The following is a 20966-nucleotide window of genomic DNA, read 5'->3' as shown; positions in this document are numbered from 1 at the left end:
CAGATGAACTCAATACAGGGTTGCCAGTTCACTCAGTCTTTAGCAGGGGATGGAGGTCTGTAACAGGCACAGAACATTAGAATTCTCAGTAATGGAATACAACTCCCCATTAAAATAATATGAGCTTCTGCCATAAAGCCTTATAGTGAGAATAATTAATAACAACATGGATTGATTCAGATTTTGAGTCCAGTGGCACCTTTAAAACCAACAAAACTTTATTCAAGGCATGAGCTTTTGTGTGCAGGCACACTTCCTCAGATACATAGAAATGGAAGCTAACATGTCATATATAGGCAGATGCCTCTACATAGATGTACAGCTGTCACTATGTAGCTGAAGAAGTGTGTGTGCACATGAACGCTCATATGTTGAATAACCTTTTTTTGATCTTGAAGGTGCCCCTGGACTCAAGATCTGTTCTCCTGCTTCAGACCAACATGACTGCCCACCTGGATCTATCTTGATTGATTCAGAAAGAGGAAATCAAATCTTGGCTCCCTTTGGCTGGGTCCAGACCAATACTACCTCTAAGCTTTGGAGTCTTATGAGCAAAAATTCTACTTCATGAGCTACTGGCATTAAAGCTGCGAGTGAGCGATTTGGCTGCGGCATAAATTTGTTTGCTCTGGGGCCATTTCTCCCGAGCTAAGACAAAAACGTGTGAGCCAGAGGCTGAAAAACTGTAAGCAAGCTCACACTAACTCAGCTTAGAGGGAACACTGGTCCGGACTGGCATTTTGAGCCGGTAGACAGATGGGATGCTAGTTTTTTGCGGTGCGAGTGGGACAGCCCTCAGACAGGTAGAGGGTGGGAACGGGACAGGGGGCAGATGCGCACGTTTGGATTTTTTTTTTTGGTCCGCATGCGTCCTGTCCGTCTACCGGCTCAATATGTCGGTCTGGACCCAGCCTTTGTCTGTCTTCTTGGAGTAAAATGAATATTTGTGTATATAAATTAAATCCAGGTACCAGTTGGGCTTTTATGGAGCTAGCAGTCATTCAATATGCCCTCTTCTTGAGTACAGATGCCGCCAGGCTAGGCTTTCTCCTAGTTAATGGCAAAAAGCTGATCTGAATTGTAAGCAAACCGATTTCACCTTTTATAATATAGGGAGGTGAGATGCTGCTGCCAGCCATTGCTGCTGCTGCTAATTGTCTGCCGCCACCAGCTAAGAGGCTGTTCAACCATCGCAAGCTTATTCTTGCTTCAACAACCTTTTGTGTTTAGCTGACTTGAAACCTGACTCTCTACTTCAGGTACAAGAAAGGCCAGAAAGTGACTGGAGATGAGCACTTAAAGCTCTCACACAAGGATTCAGAGTATGCTTTGTTCATTCAGAAGGTGTGTGACACCGATGCGGGCCTCTATGTGGTTCGGGCTAACAATTCTAATGGCACGGTCTCCTCCAGTGCCATCCTCCGTGTGAAAGGTAACGGGCCACCTATCAAAAGAATAGACTGGATAATATTGTGTGCCCTCTACTTGACTGTATCACTGGCCTACCAGCTGTTTGCTTAGCATGGCACACTGACTTCACGGGACTTCTTTCTTTAACATTTCACCCTTGGAGACAACAGCAAGCAGTTATCAGCTTCCATGGCATCTCCTCACGTCACCTTGCTTGTGATACACTCTGAATATAGCGCTTTTGATATTAACACCACAGCCACAATGGGTGTTGTTATTCCTTTATACTAATGTTACACTGGGGGGAAGAGAGGTATAAAGACAAGACCTGAGATAAAAGAAGAAAGAATGCTTTAGAGCTGAGAACAAGAAAAAAGGAAAGAACTGCTTTTATGGATAATGATTTGTTTGCAGATATTCAATTCAATATGTGGACTGTTTAACAAATACATCACGGTTGCTTTACATTTTATCTATTTGTGTTTCTGAAGAGAATTTTTTCTGATGTACATCTCAGGTTAGCTTGATTTTATTTCTGGAATCCCCTTGTTGCATACTGTTGAATGAGACAAGTGGCTTTTTATATTCTTAGAATTTACATAGCCTATTTCAAGTACCAGGGCTTTTTTTTTAGCAGGAACTCATAGGAACACAATTCCGGCTGGGTTGGTGTGAGGGGATGTGTCCTAATATGCAAACAAGTGCCTGGTGGGCTTTTTCTACAAAAAAAAAACCCTGTGCGAAACAATGGTGATGTCAGGGGGTGTGGCCTAATATGCAAATGAGTTCCTGCTGGGCTTTTGTCCTACCAAAAAAAGCCCTGGGCACTACCATTATTCTCATAAGGCAGATGGGGTGGGAAGAATGAAGCTGAAAGCAAAGCAGCTTTCCCAAGGCTCCTTGGTGGCCACAACTTAGGAGGCATTTGCACTAAGAATACACTGAACAATCTTAAGCAGATATACTCTGAATCTTACTCAGGTCTGTTACTCTCAGGAAAGTCCCAGCTCAGATTCAACACTCCTGACTTCTGCCAGTTTCAGATGGCACCTCAGTGTGTCAAGATAACAAAGTACAATAATAATTTATACAGATGATATCTTAACATTTGAATTTCCTTTTAAAGTTTCCCTAAGACAACAAAGAATTCAAGGACTATATTTAAAAGGAGGGAAATGCTTGTGTCACGTATGATAAAAATATAGAACAAAGACAGTATAATCTCTTAGATTGGGGCCCCACACCTTTTTGAGCTTGCAGCAGGCCTGTAGCCATGGAAGGGGCCTGTGGGCGCACTGCCCGACTTCCAACAGGCCCTCTGGGGTGCAGCCTACTCTCCTCCCCTTTTTGCCATGGCTAAGCCAGCAAAGCATCATCAGGGGCAGCTGGAGCCAGGAGAGCTGAGAAGGGCACAGTGCAGCAGCAAAAGCAGCAGGTGGAGAGAAGGGAGGTGGAGGAGTGGGGGGCAGAGGAAGCCATGTGGAATGGGCCAGGGAGGGGTGAGCAGATGGAGCTGCTGGCTGCAAAGAGCTGAAGTAGGGAGAGGGAGGTGGAAGGAAACCCCCCTGCTTGCACACAAGGTGCAGTCCCTTCTCGACTCCAAAGTTTTAGAGTTGGCTGCTTCAACTTGGCCACTTTCAGAGCCTCCAGCTTTTGCCCCTACCCCAAAAAGTTTCTGAGAAGCGGCAAGCTCCACAGTGGGTAGGAAAGGGTGTGCCCCCAACTTTTTAAAAAGCTCCCAACTTTTAAAATCCTGGCTACACCCCTTGCTTTCAGGCACCTTTGGAATTTTGAGAGGTGTGGTGAGCACCATCACAAAATGGCTGCCGCAGGAAGCACAGTCAAATGGAATACCTCCTTCCTTCCATCTCCTCAGAAGAAGGAAGGTCTGAAGGGGGAATGGAACCATAATGATTAAGGAAGGCCCAGATGCTTACCAGTCTTCCTGATCCTCCAGTGGAAAGCCCTTTCATTTGAATGACGGCAGCCAATAAAAAGCCCAAGTTTACAATGGCCCCACCCTTGGAGGGCACTAAGAGAAGTACTGACAGGTGCCACATTAGGGAATCCTGTCTTAGATTATTAAAATAACACAGAATGTTAGAGTGCATAACAGATAAGGAATTTGCTTGGTATTTGCACTTCTTTTTTATTTTTGAAAGTTGAGGGCTCCTACAACTATATATTATTCAGATTTATTGCCTGTTAAAACGCAGTATCTTTGATTTATAGAATAATATGTTTCCAGTTTCGACAAAGGTAAGGAAAGAAATGATGCTATTTAAAGAGAGGGCTCGTTTATAAATTCTCATTGTAGTGAAATGACATGTTAATCATCATTAATTCCTTCTATTTCTTAAGAAAGCTAGGCATATGTTGTACTGTTATAGTTGAGAAACAAAAAAAAGGCTGATAAGCATTTGTATAATTCTTCTTGGAGAATAACTTGCTGCTTTGAAATAATGACTTCTTTCTGGAAAATTTATAAGAAAAAAAATGTCCAATCTTTTGAAAGAAATTTACAATGTGGAAATAAATTGTCAAGCACACAGCATGCTGTTTGAAGAATCTCTGTTACAAATGGCAGGGGGGCTCTGAAGATGGAGAGAAGAGAGTTTTTAGCCAACTGGCTGAAGATTTATTATAGACGTGCAGAAGTGAAAGAAGATCAGACTTCTAGGAAATACTTCCTTGAGGCCAAGAAATTGGGGGGGAGGCATGATCTGCAGAGACAAACTGTTCTTATTCTGTGAACAGAATACATTTCCCTTACATCCAGTGAATGCATGGGAAATGAACCTTTACAAAGGCATCTGCCTGTGGAATCCATGAGCTTCCATACAGTACAAAGAAATCCCACATTGCACTGGCTGCAACCACAGGCTTGACACAAATCAACCTTGTCCCAAGGCTAATTTGCAGCCTCAGGCGTGGCTTTGAATGTTCAGGAAGGATTGCTGGGGAAGAGAGTATTTAATCCCTTCCTCCCATGCCTCTTCCTTCATCTATAGGGCCTCTCCAGTGATGTATTTGACTCTTGTAAAACATGGCAAAATACCACTACTGCATTGATGCTGCGGTTAAGACAGCTGTCTCCATGGGCTGTCCTTTCACATATGTATTGATATCACGTGATAACCAAGGTCTGGATCCACTGGGAGGAGGAGAGCCAGTTTGTTTCATGGTTAAGTCAGGGCTTTTTTTAAAAAAAATAGGAACGCACAGGAACGCAGTTCGGGCTGGCTTGGTGTTAAGGGGGTGTGGCCCAAAATGCAAATATGTTCCTGCTGGGCTTTTTCCACACAAAAAAGCCCTGTGTGAAACAATGATGATGTCATGGGGTGCAGCCTCATATGCAAATAAGTTCCTGCTGGACCTTTTCTACACAAAAAAAAAGCCCTAGGTTAAGTGTGTGGACTCTTATCTGGGAGAACCGGGTTTGATTCCCCACTCCTCCACATGCACCTGCTGATATGACCATGAGTCAGTCACAAGTTCTCACAGAGCTGTTCCTCTCAAGAGCAGTTTCTGTCAGAGCTCTCTCAGCTCTACCTACCTCACAGAGTGTCTGTTGCGGGGAGGGGAAAAGACTCCTTCAAGTGGTGAAGGTTTAAATCCAATCTCCTCCTCTTAAATGTCTTCTTCATTTGCAAAAAGGTTCACTGATTCCTCTCTGTGTAAATCTCACACTCTTCCTCATGCTGTTCCTGAGGTCCCCTGTCCCCTCAAAAGGCAAAATTGGTGGGGGGGGCAGTCTTGGTTTCAGCAGAGCAGGTAACCAAGGAAGTCATGCTCCACTGAGAGAAATCCTTGCTACTCTCAGAAGTCCTCCAGTGGATCCAAACATATCTATATATTGAATAGCCACATCAGTGGATACTTATATTTGCTGACTGAGCCCACAGGGAGAGCAGCAGTGAGATTCTTCTCTAAACTGGGGGAACTCACCATGTTTCCAGAAAAATCTGAATATGTTTTAAAAATATATTGGGAGAAGGTTAAGTACCACAGCTATTATAACATCAGCAGTAAATAAACACTAGTTTACAATGTCCTTTTCACTTAACACCATTAATAAGTCACTCAGGGGAGTACCTTTGATCAGGGAAACATTCTTCCATAAAACATAGAGACCAAAAATAAATTTATTTATAATACTACGGATGGTGGTGATCTGGATCCATAATCCCTCCATAAAAGAGTTAATACCAACGATTCTATGCCACTAATGTTATAACTATTGTGAAAGAGTGGTTGTGCATGAACACTGCTGTTCTTACTCACAACCCCCCTCACTAGTCAGTCAGTCACTCATTATTACGGCCTACAGGCCATAGGGTTGTCAGCCTCCAGGTGGGGCCTGATAATTTCCTGCTTTTACAGCTAATCTCCAGCTGGCAGAGATCAGCTCCCCTGGAGAAAATGGCTGCTTTGAAGGGTGGGCTCTATGGCATTGTGCTATCCTGTTCCCAAACCCCCACACTCTTCCAGCTTCACCCCCAAAGTCTCCAGATATTTTCCAACACAGACCTGGAAACCCTAATTCAGAAGGAGGAAAAAAGCATTATTACGGAGTTAATTACTTCTGTAAAATCTCAGCATACATAATTCGTCCTAGTAGATTTTACAGTTTACGAGTTAGAATCTGAGTAGATTATACACAGGACGTTATCTTGGCCCATATTTTCATTGCAGAGAACAGAAACTTAGCTAAAGATATGGTAGTTCTTTGATCATCCTCTGCCTCCCAAGATTTTTAGTCTTCTGCTCAGAGAAGAGGGTTTTTCTAATCAACCAACAAGGAAAAAGGAAAGGAAAGGTCCCCTGTGCAAGCACCAGTCATTTCCGACTCTGGGGTGACATTGCTTTCACAACGTTTTCACGGCAGACTTTTTACGGGGTGGTTTGCCATTGCCTTCCCCAGTCTTTTACACTTTCCCCCCAGCTCATTTTACCGACCTCGTAAGGATGGAAGGCTGAGTCAACCTTGGGCCAGCTACCTGAATCCAGCTTCCTCCGGAATCGAACTCAGGTCGTAAGCAGAGAGTTCAGACCACAGTACTGCTGCTTTACCACTCTGCGCCACGGGGCCGCTTAATCAACCAACAAAGGTTGCAATAAATCCAAGCATGCCTGTATGTAAAATCTACAATGGAAAAAGAAGTGAACCAATGTTTCGACTAGATTAGCAGAGCAAGGACAAAATCTGCAATTACATGAAATGTTTTTATATTTTCCTGTCATGAGTGCGAATGGTAACCCATTAAACCTTCCTGCTAAAAGCCTCAGCTCCTCACTTGGTAACTGTACTGCAAATTACCTCAAAATGGGAGTGCAGCTGCTGACACTGGCAGGAAACTGCATCTTCTGCCGCCTGACAGTTTAAGCCTGGGTTTATAACTCCTTTCTGACTCAAGAGAAGGCCTCCTGTCTTTCAAAAGTCAGCTGATCATATTAGCAGGGTCACATGAAGCACCTGTGGTACAGCTCAGTCGGTATTATGTCCGCTTTAATGCTCAAGTGATACTGTGGTCATGATTCTTCACTCACATCGCTGTAATTTATCTGTGAAGGGGAAATGGAGAAGGATTAGACACAAAGTACTGTGAACAGAGCAAAGCTTGAGGAACTGGACTGCCCTGCCTCCCTCTGAAGCACATTGAGCTACTCAAATTCTGCCCGTGAGGGCCAGAAAACACACATGAACAGCATGATAGGGCAAAGCTGGAGGTCTAAAGTGTGAGGGTCAAATATTGCCCACTTCCTCTGCCAGCAGAAGTGCTGTTCCACTAAGTTCCAGTGTGCCAGCAAATGAGTACCTTTGAATGCAGTTAAATATGTCATGTAGAGCTTTACAAAGAATCCTTGATAGGGACCTTAGTATGGTATAATGCCATGCAGTCCACCTTCCAAAGCAGCCATTTTCTTCAGGAGAAGTGGAATGGATGTTTTAAATAAATAAATAAATAATCAGCAATTCAATGCAGTCTGAAGATCAGCTGTAATTCCAGGAGATCTCCAGCCCCCACCTGGAAGCTGGCAGCCCAAGGAACACAGAGGGCTCAGGAAAGTAGAACAATGGGTGGATAACTGCCTCTTGAACTGACATGTAAAAGGATGCTTTATAGGATTAAAACTGATGATATCTGGAAATGAAGATCCTGTAGGACTGGATACTGTGATGTGCCCATCCAAAGGGGTCCTTCCACATCCCCATTTTCACACTAACTCTCTGAGACTACCCAAAAGCTGGTGCTGGACATTGCAGGTCTCTTCTGGACAGAACATCATGTGGTAGTGAGCAGTGTTCCCTCTAAGCTGAGTTAGTGTGAGTTGGTTCACAGTTTTTTAGCCACCAGCTCACACATTTTTGTCTTAGCTCAGGAAAAATGGCCCCAGAGCAAACTAATTTATGTTAGTTAGTTAAGTTTACCTTTATTGGTATTACAGGTCTTAAAAAATCATTACAACAGATTAAAAATTCAGCATGAAATGAGTCATAAATTAGAATCATCCAGGGCTTTTTTTGTAGCAGGAACTCCTTTGAATATTAGGCCACACACCCCTGATGTAGACAATTCTCCTGGAGCTTGCAGTAGGTCCTGTACTAAGAGTCCTGTAAGCTCTTAGAGGGTTGGCTACATCAGGGTGTGTGGCCTAATATGCAAAGGAGTTCCTGCTACAAAAAAATGCCCTGGAATCATCCATATTAAAATATTGCAAACTAATTTATGCAGTAACTCACAACTTCAATGCCAGTAGCACACAAAGTAGAATTTTTGCTCACAAGACTCCACAGTTTAGAGGGAGTATTGGTGATGAGGAAGAGGCAGCAGGAGCAATTGCCCCCATCTTGCCTTTGCAACAATGAAGTTTCATCTTAGGAAGTCACAGCTGACAGAAGAGGAAGACTGGGTGATTTGCTGATGTCCCCCTCCTCACTATAACCTCCTGGCCATGTGGCTTTTGGTCGATGCAGGTCTAGGCACCAGTTTTTCAGAGGTCTCAGGACTGGGAGAGGAGAAGGATGGATAAAATCCATATCAGCATGCACCATTAGGATTGTGCTTCCTCTAACCCAGGGGTGGCCAAGCTCTCCCTCCTCTCCCATCTGTTTTTCTTCTTGCCTGCCTGCTTGCAAACATCTGATGTTCATGACTTGTGGCCCTCAAACATCTGATGTTTATTCGATGCGGCTCTTACATTAAGCAAGTTTGGCCACCCCTTCTCTAACCCATTGGGCTGCTGTTTTTTCAACACAGCACATCAGTTCTAAAAAAATCATTGCAAGGCTTGACTAATCAGGAAATGGATAAAAACTGTCAAGGATGGGAGTTAGGGTTGCCAACTTCAGGTTAGAAAATTCCTGGAGATTTATGGTTGGAGCCTGGAGAGGAGAGGGACTTCACCAGGGTATAATACCATAGACGTCACTCCCCAAAGCAGCCATCTACTTGTGGAGAACTGATCACTGTAGGCTGTTTGTAATTCTGGGAGATCACAGGCTCCAAGGAGGCTGGCAACCTTAATAGAAATGTATCTTATACGATTATATCTAGGGCTGGCAAGCTCCCACCAGGGGCGGGGGATCTCGCAGTCTGGAGGGCCCCAACCTGCCAGCAGGGAGCAGACCGCCAGGAGATTCCCACGGTCGAAGAGCCTCGTCACTGTGCACCGTCCCCAGCGTGATGACGTCACCTGGAAGTGATGTTATTGCACTGGGGCTGTGCACTGGGGACAGTCTAGGACTCGCAGTAAGACTCTATGGTACCATAGATGTTTTGTGTGTGAGAGAGATCAGTCCCCTGCCGCAGAGGGACTTGGCAACCCTATATCTTTGACTTTTTTGTCCAAATCCAAGGCTAATTTCACTTCCTTAACTCTGATTTCAAGCAGAATATATCTTTTTTTCCCCCCTAGTACAAGGAAAACACCCAAACTTCATTAAAAAATTTGAACATACAACTCTGCAAGAGGGAGATGATTTAAACCTACGCTGCACAGTATATGGAATGCCAAGGCCAAATGTCATTTGGACAAAGGATGGCGTCAGAGTGGTAGCAAGAGAAATTAGTGTACGTCTGAAGGTTTTGTAAATGTTCCATTGAAAGAGCCTCATATGTCTCGCTTTGAGCTACTCATCTTCCTTTGTTGATATGTCATTCTTTTACAGATTGAGAAATTAGGGGACACCTACTACCTTTTAAAAAGAAACGCGTCCCTTGCTGACTCCGGAAAATATATTTGCATTGCCACTAATGAAGTCGGGGAGGCATTCTGCTCCGCTTTCATAAGAGTAATAGGTAACTAGGAACACATTATTAGATACATTAGTATAATAAATGGAGACCTTGATCCCGCTCCGGCTGACGTCTGCGTTTTGTTTCAGAGAAGAATACAAATGTACAGATCCCCGGCAGAACTGAGACTAAATCAAAGAAAGAACGGGGCTATTTGTCAGAAAAAATGAAGCCAACTGCAATACCTGAAGCATTACAAGGTCAGGATTCACACTGCTTGAGAGGTCAAAGGCAAATGGCTAAAAACTGGTCCACAAGGTAATTTATGGGTCTTTGTCTTATCAAGTACTCCAACAGCTATTCGAGTAGATACAGGTGTGTTGGTCTGAAGCAATAAAACAAAGTTTGAGTCCAGAGGCACCTTTAAGACCAACAAAGTTTAATTCTGGGTGGTGGTGGTGGTAGTAGTAACAATGCCAAATACAGAATTGTAAGATAAATTACTAATAATCAGATTATAATTGCAGCAAATCTATGGGATATATATGACTCACAACTTTATCCATTAAAACCATATAATGTAAGAAGGGTAACCAAATCCCTGGAAAACCAGAATTACACTCAGCAATTCCTCTGTATTGATTATGGTACACATTTTTTTTCCATAACAAAAAATCTCCAGATGTTATCAATCCATAAATAAATTGATGGTGATGATTTATGGTGCATTTGGTATTGTTATTACCCATAATGTGTCTTTTCGTTTGGAGACAGTATTTATTTTATTAAAATAAAAATTAAATATAACAACAACAGTTTAATCACCCCATCCTGGCCTATGCCAGGCTTTGGGAGATGTACAACATGGATCAAAACATTGTATAAATTGAAACAAACAACAGATTAATTAAATCTCTCAAAAATATCTCAAATGACACCCTCTAGGTTTTTCTACATTCTGGACTGCCAGGGTATCACGTTGGGGAGGGAAGGAAAATTTGCAAAGTGTCTTTCATGAAGTGTGCATGCAGATGAAAGCTTATACCCAGAACTAAACTTATGTGTCCAGGTGTTTCATTTTCAGACGCTTTTGTTCAACCATTCTTCTCAGCAAAGGATGAGAGCTGAGCACTTTCTCCAGCCTAAGGTTACTTCCTCTGATGGGAATGCTGCTTACATCAGAGGAAAGCTTTATGCTGGAGGGAGACTTCACTTACTCTGCTGAGTAGAGTGGTAGTACACAAGTCAGAGCTTTTCCTTTGAACACCATGCTCTTTCACAAATCAAAACAAACACCAAACCAATGACCAGGGCTTTTTTTGTAGCAGGAATTCCTTTGCACCCCTGATGTTGCCAGTCCTCCAAGAGCTTACAGGGCTCTTAGTACAGAGTGTACTGTAAGCTCCAGGAGGATTGCGTACATCAGGGGTGTGGTCTAATATGCAAAGGCGATCCTGCTACACAAAGAAGCCCTGCCAACAATAACCAGGTTCCAAGCTGACTTCAGCCTGGCTCCACATTTTAGGTTTCAGGAAGGTTTCAGAACCTCAGTGGGGCATAATGCGATTGAATCCACCTCCAAATCAGCCATTTTCTCCATGAGAACTGATCTCTGAGGTCTGGAGATTAGTTATAATTCCAGGACATCTTGTCGAAACCATTGAGGCCCTAATTTGGAGATATGGCTGCCAAGTCCCTGGGATGGGTGGGCATTCTCCTGCCCTGGAGGTTCCCAACCCGCCGACCCACATTGGGCTGGTGGGGGGAACCTCCCCTGACGTTGCCAGCGAGATGACTTCACCCAAAAGTAGGTACCATAGAGTTTTCCTCTCCCAAATCACTAGAGCATCTGGGGAAACCACAGAATTTTCCCGGAAACGCCTACAGCGGCCAGCGAACGCCGCCGCCAGTGCAATGATGTCACTTCTGGGTGACATCATCGTACCACGCGCACGTTGTTTGCATGAAAAAAGTCCCCCGCCAGAGACAGCGGGGGACTTGGAAACCCTATTTGGAGGTGGACTCTGTGGCATTATATTCCACCGAGGTCCTGAAACCTTTAATCCTAACAGCTACCCAGGTAGATTCAGGTAGGTAGCCATGTTGGTCTGAAGCAACAGAACAAAGTTTGAGTCCAGTGGCACCTTTAAGACCAACAAAGTTTAATTCTGAATCTCAGGTTCAAATATGTGCCGCATTCTGCACGTGCACCAAGGTTTTTAAACCCCAGCACAGCTACTTGTGTCTCCCCAAGACCACCCTTGAAAGACCATATGGAGCATTATTTGGTATAGCACTAAGGACAATGGCAAGAAGGTGAAATCAGCTGGCTCCCTCCATGGGGTCTCTTTGGATCACAGCTGCTATTTCATAAAAATATATCTTCTACAGTCATCTCAGAAACCAGGATTGGCAATGCTGCCTGGTACAGATCTCTTATGGTGACAGCACAGTACTGAAGAAAAGGTTGGTGCCATTTGCTAGAGAGGGTTTCTGGTTAATAAGAATGGATGCAGAGAAGCAATCAGTCATGTGACTACCCAACTGCTATCTGAATGGGTATAGTCCCCAGCAGGGCTTTTTTTGTAGCAGGAACTTTGTTGCATATTAGGCCATACCCCCTGATGTAACAAATCCTTCAAGAGTTTGCAGGGCTTTTCTGAAAGGGCCTACTGTAAGCTCTTGGAGAATTGGCTACATCAGGAGTTCCTGCTACAAAAAAGCCCTGGGTATAGTTCCCAGTGGAGATTTATGCCTTCATCTTATGTAAGAACTAGGCTAGACCAAGAGATGTCCTAGAATTATTACTGATCTCCAGACCTCAGAGATCAACTCTCCTGAAGAAAATGGCTGATTTGGAAGTGGATTCCATCGCATTATGCCCCACTGAGGTACCAACTGAAACCCTGCCCTCCCCAAGTTCCACCTCCAACTTCCATTAATTACCCAACCCAGAGTTTGGCAGCCTTGCTTGAAAGACTGCGGATGTTACTGAGTATTTCATTTTCAAGAATACAACCAGTATATTAAAGTTTGGTATCATTTTTGTCTGGAACATGCCACACATAGAAGAAGCACTGAATTTACAGGAATTGGGGCTGCCTGTAGACTATACTCATCTGCCCTGAAACTGTCCTCTCTAATCCTAAAATGTGAAGATAAGCTGAAGTCACCCAGTGGAGGAACTTTTAAACACAATTTGCTTTCCAGAAATCAACACTCTGATTCCACAGCAAGTTCTACAGCCAGAATCTGGTACATAAGAGAGCCAGGATTGAGAAGAAGAAGACGATGATGATGATGATATTGGATTTATATCCCACCCTCCACTCCGAATCTCAGAGTCTTAGAGCAGCTCACAATCTCCTTTATCTTCCTCCCCCACAACAGACACCCTGTAAGGTGGGTGGGACTGAGAGGGCTCTCACAGCTGCTGCCCTTTCAAGAACAACCTCTGCCAGAGCTATGGCTGACCCAAGGCCATTCCAGCAAGTGGAAGAATGGGGAAACCTGGTTCTCTCAGATAAGAGTCCACACACTTAACCACTGCACCAAATTAGCACTCTAGGTTGTAGAGTGTCATCTAGATTCTGGGAGAACCATCTTCAAAATCTCACTTGGCCACGGAAAGCTGCTGTGTCCTCTTAGGTCAGTCACAAACTCTTAGCTTAACCTTCCTCAAAGTGTTGTCATGAGGATAAAATGGAGGAGAGGAGAACAACGTAAGCTGCTTTGGGAGCCCACTGGGGCAGGGGGAAACAGGGTACAAAAGAAGTAAAATAGATGTCCTATGGTTGACATGCATCTGGTACATCTGGAGGGGAAAATAAGCCCTTATAGTGTTTGATGTCTGTCAGCAATCTCTAGCTCTCCTGTTGTACTAGAAATCCAGGCTTCTTTCTTTTGACTGCAGAAAATCACACCGTCACCTGCTAACTACCCACAAAACCACATCAAGACCACCAGCAGAAGACTTGGAAAATGTAGACTGATATACCTGAGCAACAAATACGGTTCAAGACATTTGTTTCAGAGCCACGAGGATTTTCAGAGTTGGCTTCCCAAAGAGTTCTTCATCATATTGTCAGAATGGTTTGGAATTACCACATCCCCATGTAGCAGTTGCCATGTATTTCACAATTTTCTCTTGTTTAGTAATCACACAGAAGCTGAGAATGTTTGGACATTGTCACAGGAATTAATGTTTCTTCAGCCTCTCCCTTAAGTTATCCATCATTCCTTTATCTATTTCCTTCTCTAGTCTTCCCAGGTTGGTTTACATTAATATAATGTCATCACTCACCTTAGGAAATTGGTCAGACTAAAAAAAAACCAGGCAACAATTGATCCAAAGACAACCTGGGTAGTTTCATTGGGTAGTAGGATTTTGAAATCTCATGGCTGCTGGTTCCTTGGTACAATAAAGATTTCAGATATACCAATGAAAATCTAACTGATGAATCACCAAGTTCCCTTGAAAGGTCATAAATGTGCTGGGGTGCAGTTCACGTTGCCAAACCCTCAGGCCATGTGATACAGTTTTATTCATCCTCATTTTAAATGAAGAACTAACTAGGAAAATATGGTTTCTTCCAGTGCTTTGTAAACAATGGATATCACATTTCCCTGTCAAATTATACATTTGAAAATACAGAACAAATGAGAGAGAAGGCAATTATTCCAGATATGCTATACAAGAAGATCTCTCCAAAATGTGTTCTTCCGGTACTGTATTTATTTCAATGTTGCTTTCGAAGAAGAGATGACCAATCCTGCTCCTCAAATTGGGCTTCTCCAGATTTCAGTACTATTTAAACCAGGGGTGGAATTCTAGCAGGAGCTCCTTTGCATATAGGCACACACACACACAAACCCATCTTTAAAAAGGGTTCCAGAGGAGATCTGGGTAACTACAGGCCAGTCAGTCTGACTTCAATACCAGGAAAGTTGGTAGAAACCATTATCAAAGACAGAATGAGTAGGCACATTGATGGACATGAGTTCACCACAGTGTGTGTGTATAAAAATAAATTTTTGGCCACTGTGTGATACAGAGTGTTGGACTGGATGGGCCATTGGCCTGATCCAACATGGCTTCTCTTATGTTCTTACCCTCCTGATGTAGCCAATTCTCCAAGAGTTTACAAGGCTCTTTTTTATAAGCTCTTGGAGGATTGGCTACATCAGGAATGCGTGGCCTAATACGCAAAGAAGCTCCTGCTAGAATTCCACCCCTGATCTAAACTGTGCCTTATGTATGCTCTGGGAATGGAACCCCCAAGCTGTAACCTTGTGTGTTGTTTTCTTCTTTATGACATGTAGAGGCACTCTTATTGTCACATGACATTATTGTGGTCTAAGTTTTCCTACTTCCATTCCACATCATTGGCTGATGAACAGAGGAAACTCACATGATGGCATAATTTCATATGTGGAAAGTTCCTGTTTTTACAGGAAGAAGGGGAGAACACAAATGAAGCTGCCTTCCACTGTATCAGACCATTGATTCAGCAAGGTTAGTATTATCTACTCAGATTGGTACTGGCTCCTCCAGGTTCTCAGGTGAGGTCTTTCATATCACCTCCTACCTGATCCTTTTAACGGGAAATGCCAGAGACTGAACCTGGAACCTTCTGCATGCTAAGCAGACATTCTACTGAGCCATGGCCCCTCCTCATCCAGGGTTGGGGAATTCAATCAGGAGTCCGTATTCCAGCAACATCCCCGAGAGATGGTAGTATTTGGAGTTTCTGCCCCCTGCTAAGGCTGCTGAGGGAAAATGTGTTCATCTGTGAGAATGTGCACTGAAAATTGCTACCACAGAAAGTATAAGACCTCGTTCTCTATGCAGTGGCTGATTTTCAGATATGAGATGAGAACAACTGTAAAATGTCTGCCTTTACATTTGTTTCCATGACTTTCTCTGTGAAAGCCAGGAGTGGCCAAACTGTGGCTCAAGAGCCACATGTGACTCTTTCACACATATTGTGTGGCTCTCAAAGCCCCCACCACCCCATCAGCCAGCTTGGAGAAGGCATTTGTCCCCTTAAATCACTTCTCCAAGCCAAGGCAGCCAGCAGCTTGGAGAAGGCATTTAAAATTAAAGTTGCTTTCTTTCCATCTCTCCTTCCCCATCTATTTTCCTTCCTTCCTTCCTTCCTTCCTTCCTTCCTTGCAGCCCTCAAACATCAGATGTTTATGTCTTGCGACTCTCAAATATCCAATGTTTATTCTATGTGGCTCTTACGTTAAGCAAGTTTGCCACCCCTGGTGTAAGCATATCATAAAGGGTTTGACTTTTATGTTGCATAAGATATCTGGCCTCCCAATATGTTGTGCTGTTTCCTATATTCTTTCTTCTGCAAAAGCATTAAATGAGACCTGAGCACATTCCTTATAACTATGTAATGAGAAATAAAAAAAATCAAATGTAACCTGTCTGTAAGTAGAGAAATAAATTATTTGCTTGAAAATGATACTGCAAATTGAATTTTCCCCCTTCTATGTATTGTGAAAACACCAGAAAATTGATATGTGGATCCAATTAATAGATGGAACGAGAGACTATTCTTCTTCCAGTTTTTTGTTCTAGAAGAGTCAATTTGTTGGCAAAGCAACAAACACGAGAACGAAAATGTGAACTTCAAGACATGCTATTCATGTTCCATCAACAGATTTCTTACTGCACACTTTTGTCACTGTGTGGTTAAAGACAAATGTTCATAAGCGGTTGACATATTTTATTTTTAACTATAGATGCAGAAAGCTGGAATGCCCATTACCTAATCCCATCTTTTCCACATATACCCACCCTATCCATTAAAAATATTTTAAGTCATTCCTCCTTTTATTAGATGAACTGTCAAGGTACTAAATTCAGGGACAAGGAAAAGTGATCCACAAGAAATTAAAATGTTATATTCTAGGAGGACACCTAAGCCTTAGAAAAAACTGCCGTTTCCCCCTCAGTGGCTTCAAGACCTATAAAAATCTGAGCCTTCGGTGTACGTGAGACTGTGTTGTTTTCAAAGCCTAATATGCAGGGCTTTTTTTTTCTGGGAAAAGAAGTGCTAGAACTCTCAAGAAGGAAATGAAGGAGAAACACACAGGTGCCTCTCATGAACTTTTAAACATTTTCCAAGGAATTTTGTTTCCACTAAGAAGATAGAAGAAGATATTGGATTTATATCCCGCCCCCCACTCCGAAGAGTCTCAGAGCGGCTCACAATCTCCTTTATCTTCCTCCCCCACAACAGACACCCTGTGAGGTGGGTGGGGCTGGAGAGGGCTCTCACAGCGGCTGCCCTTTCAAGGACAACCTCTGCCAGAGCTCTGGCTGACCCAAGGCCATGCTAGTAGGTGCAAGTGGAGGAGTGGGGAATCAAACCCGGTTCTCCCAGATAAGAGTCCAGACACTTAACCACTACACCAAACTGGCTCTGGAACTCCATTCTACCACATTTCCTCATTTTTTACCACCACCACCCCCCCCCCCGTTTATATGTCATAATTAGGGTGACCAGCTCTGGGTTGGGAAATACCTGGAGATTTGGAGGGGTGGGGGTGCATGAGGAAGGCAGGGTTTGGAGAGGGGAGGGACTTCAATGGGGCATAATGCCATAGAACCCCCTTCCAAAGTGGCCATTTTCTCCAGGTGAACTGACCTCTGTTGTCTGGAGATAAGTTGTAATCTCAGGAGACTTCCAGCCATCCCATGGAGGTTGGAATCCTAATAGGTCCTCAGAAGAAATGCATCCAGCAGTTTAATTTAATTTAATTTAATTTAATTTAATTTTATTATTTTATTTTATTTATTTGCACTGACAAAAAACGTGAGATGGGAGCAGCAATTAGGAGGCAAACCAGGTGAGATTGGGTAGGAAAGTTGGTTGGATCCAACCCAACTTTTCTTTTCTTTGCATATTACAACTGATTATAAACTGACAAGAATGATATTATAAATAGACAAGAATGATACTGCAAAACACACACACACAAACCTAATTTATTGTCCTCTTGAAGCTTCTGTTTACTTTTGACTTGTCGTTGCCCGTTTTAGTACTTGGTGGTTTGGTCATGGTCAGCAAGTAATTTTAGCAGCTGCCATATTTTAAATATGGCCTGGTAGCACTGACTTTGGCCCACTATATCTTCCATGAGTCAAGACAAGAGGAGGATCTGTGGCTCAGTGACAGAACATCTGCTTTGTCTAGGGAAGGTCCTTGGTTCAATTCCTGATACCTGCAGTTAAAACTATCAGATAGTAGTGATATGAAAAACTTTCATCCGGTAGGGTTGTTAGGTCTGACTCAGGAAATATCTGAAGACTTTGTGGGTGGAGCCAGCAGCAGGGTTGTGACAAGCATGATTGAACTCTGAAGAGAGTTCTGGCCATCACATTTAAAGGGACTGCACTCTTTTTAAATGCCTCCCCTTCACTGGAAATAATGGAGGATGGGGGCACCTTCTTTGGGGGCTCTTAAAATTGGACCCCCCCCAGTCCAAACTTTTTGAAACTTGGGGGGGGGGGGGTTGAGGAGAAGCACCAGATCCTATGCTGAACATTTGGTGCCTCTGCCTCAAGAAAAGAGCCCCCCAAGCCCCAGATACCCATGGATCAGTTTTTCTCTAGCATAACCCTATAGGGATCAGTCTTCATAGAGTATAATGGAGTGCCCAGCAGACATTCAACCCCCCCTCCACTTTCTGATAACCCTGAAGTGGGGGAGGGTCTCCAAACCAGGGGATTCCCTGCCACCATTGATTAGCAACCATATGCTATAAATCACAAAAACTTGGTTTCTGGCCTGTCATCCAACATACTATTAACTTCTTGAACTCTGCAAAGACCTAGGGGGAGGGGCGGTGGCTCACTGGTACAGCATCTGCTTGGTAAGCAGAAGGTCCCAGGTTCAATCCCTGGCATCTCCAACTAAAAAGGGTCCAGGCAAGTAGGTGTGAAAAACCTCAGCTTGAGACCCTGGAGAGCTGCTGCCAGTCTGAGTAGACAATACTGACTTTGATGGACTGAGGGTCTGATTCAGTAGAAGGCAGCTTCATATATTCGTATGTAGTAGACAGTTTGTATTTAAGCTCCATCTTTGGAAGCTGAGTAAATATGGTCATTAAGAAGTCTGTCTTTCTCAGCCAGTACCCCATATGTAAAGTGACTCATCTGGGAGAGGGCGGGGTTTGGGGAGGGGAGGGGCCTCAGCATAGTACAATACCATAGAATCCACCCTTCAAAGCAGTCATTTTCTCCAGGGGAGCTGATCTCTGCTGGTTGGAGATCAGTTGTAAAAGCGGGAGATCTCCAGGCCCCACCCAGAAGCTGGCAACCCTATACCCATCCTATTTGTTTAAACTAGTTGAAGCTTGTCTCAGTTAACCATTAATAATAATAATCCTTGTCACCAAGCTAAACAGAAGGTGCCTATATTATAACTTTTAGAGTGGAATATAATTTTAAGATTATAGAACACCCTTAACATTCACTAATACGAAGCATCTTAAAAACATTATTGCTTGTAGAATATTAACTGGATCAGGGCTTTTTTGTAGCAGGAGCTCCTTTGCATATTAGGACACACTACCTTATGTAGCCAATCCTCCAAGAGCTTACAGGGCTCTTCGTACAGGGCCTACTGTAAGCTCCAGGAGGATTGGCTACATCAGAGGTGTGTGGCCTAATATGCAAAGGAATTCCTGCTACAAAAAAAGCCCTGATCTGGATGAACCAAATTGTAAATGTTTCACTTGCCTTATGTGTCAAGAGGGAGAGAAGGTGGCATGATATAGCCTTATCTCATCAGATCTTGGAAGCTGAGCAGGGTCTGTACTTGGAAGGGAGACCACCAAGGAAAGCTCTTCAGAGCGAGGCACTGACCAACCACCTCTGCTTCTCACCTGACTTGAAAGTCTTTTGCTGGGATCGCCATAAGCCAGCTGCAACCTGACGACACTTCACACATACACACGTGTCAAGAAAGGACATGGAGAGAGGGACCATCTTTTAGACATCCAGATACTTACAAATATGACTTAATGTCCCATGGTTGGCCAGGGGCCTCCATTAGTAGCGCTGCACATTCTCTGAACAAAGGCAACACATGTCTAATCAAGTCATCTTGGAAGCAACACATCAGTTATTTTCCGAAAAGAAGTCCCACTTTTTAAACATCACACAAGCATCAGCAGGGCTTTTTTTTGTAGAAAAAGCCCAGTAGGGACTCATTTGCATATTAGGCCATACCCCTCGATGTCACGATTGTTTCACACAGGGTTTTTTTGTAGAAAAAGCCCCGCAGGAACGTATGTGGCTTGTGTCGGCCACAAGCATAGCCACCTTCAAGAGGGGTTTAGATAAAAATATGGAGCAGAGGTCCATCAGTGGCTATTAGCCACAGTGTGTAGATATATAAAAAAAAATTTGCCACTGTGTGACACAGAGTGTTGGACTGGATGGGCCATTGGCCTGATCTAACATGGCTTCTCTTATGTTCTTATTTGCACATTAGGCCACATTCCCTGATGCCAAACCAGCCAGAACTGTGTCCTTGTCCATTCCTGTTCAAAAAAAGCCCTGGCATCAGTAGCCTTTATCAGGGGTGGGATTCTAGCAGGAGCTCCTTTGCATATTAGGCCACACACCCCTGATGGAGCCAATCCTTCAAGAACTTACAAGGCTTTTTTTTTTTTGTATGCTCTTGGAGGATTGGCTACATCAGGGGTATGTGGCCTAATATGCAAAGGAGCTCCTGCTAGAATTCCACCCCTGGCCCCTATTAAGTGGAAATGATATATATACAGTACAATAAAGGCAAATAGTGTGAGATAGTTTACTTGTTTGATCCGGAGATTGACAGTTGCATTTGGTGGCAATTTGGTTGTTCATAGGGAGGCCATTGTATGGCTTTCCTTGATTGGCCCTGCCAGAGACTGTACCTGAGTTGACTCTTCTCACCCTTCAAATAAAACCTTTATTAGCGCTCCCCCGCCCCTTTTCTTTTTTACTCCCCCATTTCCCCCTTATATCTAGGACGCCAACCACTTAGCAGCACCCGATAACAATGACTGTGCTTCCCCCTCAACTCTTTTCCCTGAACATACTGGTTACTTTCTTCAGCACGCAGCCTCTCTTCAGGGCCCAAAATTAGCCCTGTCGATCAGGCCAACAGGTGGCCTATTGCATAAAGTGGATCTGCTCTCTCAAGGCTTCCCCTCCTCCTTTGGGGGAAGCCAATCAGAAGAGACGCCAAGGGGCTGGAGGCAGACTGGTCAGCAGATCTGGGGTATAAAAAGCAAAACAACCATGTT

The 20966-nt window shown here is 43.7% G+C and overlaps 2 protein-coding genes across 2 annotated transcripts in view; both read left to right on the top strand.

Annotated features, from left to right (window-relative positions):
- Positions 1-1712, top strand: part of CCDC141 (coiled-coil domain containing 141) — a 199606-nt gene extending 197894 nt beyond the window's left edge. The window contains exon 26 of the mRNA XM_060257083.1: positions 1260-1712. Within this exon, the coding sequence (XP_060113066.1) occupies positions 1260-1521 (262 nt within the window). The 3' untranslated portion in view covers positions 1522-1712. The remainder of the gene's footprint in view (positions 1-1259) is intronic.
- On the top strand, positions 1241-20704 carry LOC132585216 (roundabout homolog 1-like). The gene is made up of 5 exons (XM_060257022.1): positions 1241-1432; positions 9331-9485; positions 9584-9713; positions 9800-9968; positions 20689-20704. Exons 2-5 carry the CDS (start codon positions 9423-9425, stop codon positions 20702-20704), a joined length of 378 nt encoding a protein of 125 aa, XP_060113005.1. The 5' UTR covers positions 1241-1432; positions 9331-9422.
- Positions 20705-20966: the final 262 nt, after the last annotated feature.

The sequence above is a fragment of the Heteronotia binoei genome, chromosome 16 (assembly GCF_032191835.1).
Source record: "Heteronotia binoei isolate CCM8104 ecotype False Entrance Well chromosome 16, APGP_CSIRO_Hbin_v1, whole genome shotgun sequence".
NCBI lineage: Eukaryota > Metazoa > Chordata > Lepidosauria > Squamata > Gekkonidae > Heteronotia > Heteronotia binoei.
Note: the sequence above shows the minus strand (reverse complement) of the source record. Positions and strands in the feature narration are given on the sequence as shown.

Excerpts from the sequence above, each read along its gene's own strand:
- LOC132585216 (XM_060257022.1), top strand. The coding sequence starts at position 9,423 with ATGCCAAGGCCAAATGTCATTTGGACAAAGGATGGCGTCAGAGTGGTA. Across the intron at positions 9,486-9,583 it reads TGGTAGCAAGAGAAATTAGT|ATTGAGAAATTAGGGGACAC; the intron begins GTACGTCTGAAG and ends ATTCTTTTACAG. Across the intron at positions 9,714-9,799 it reads CGCTTTCATAAGAGTAATAG|AGAAGAATACAAATGTACAG; the intron begins GTAACTAGGAAC and ends GTTTTGTTTCAG.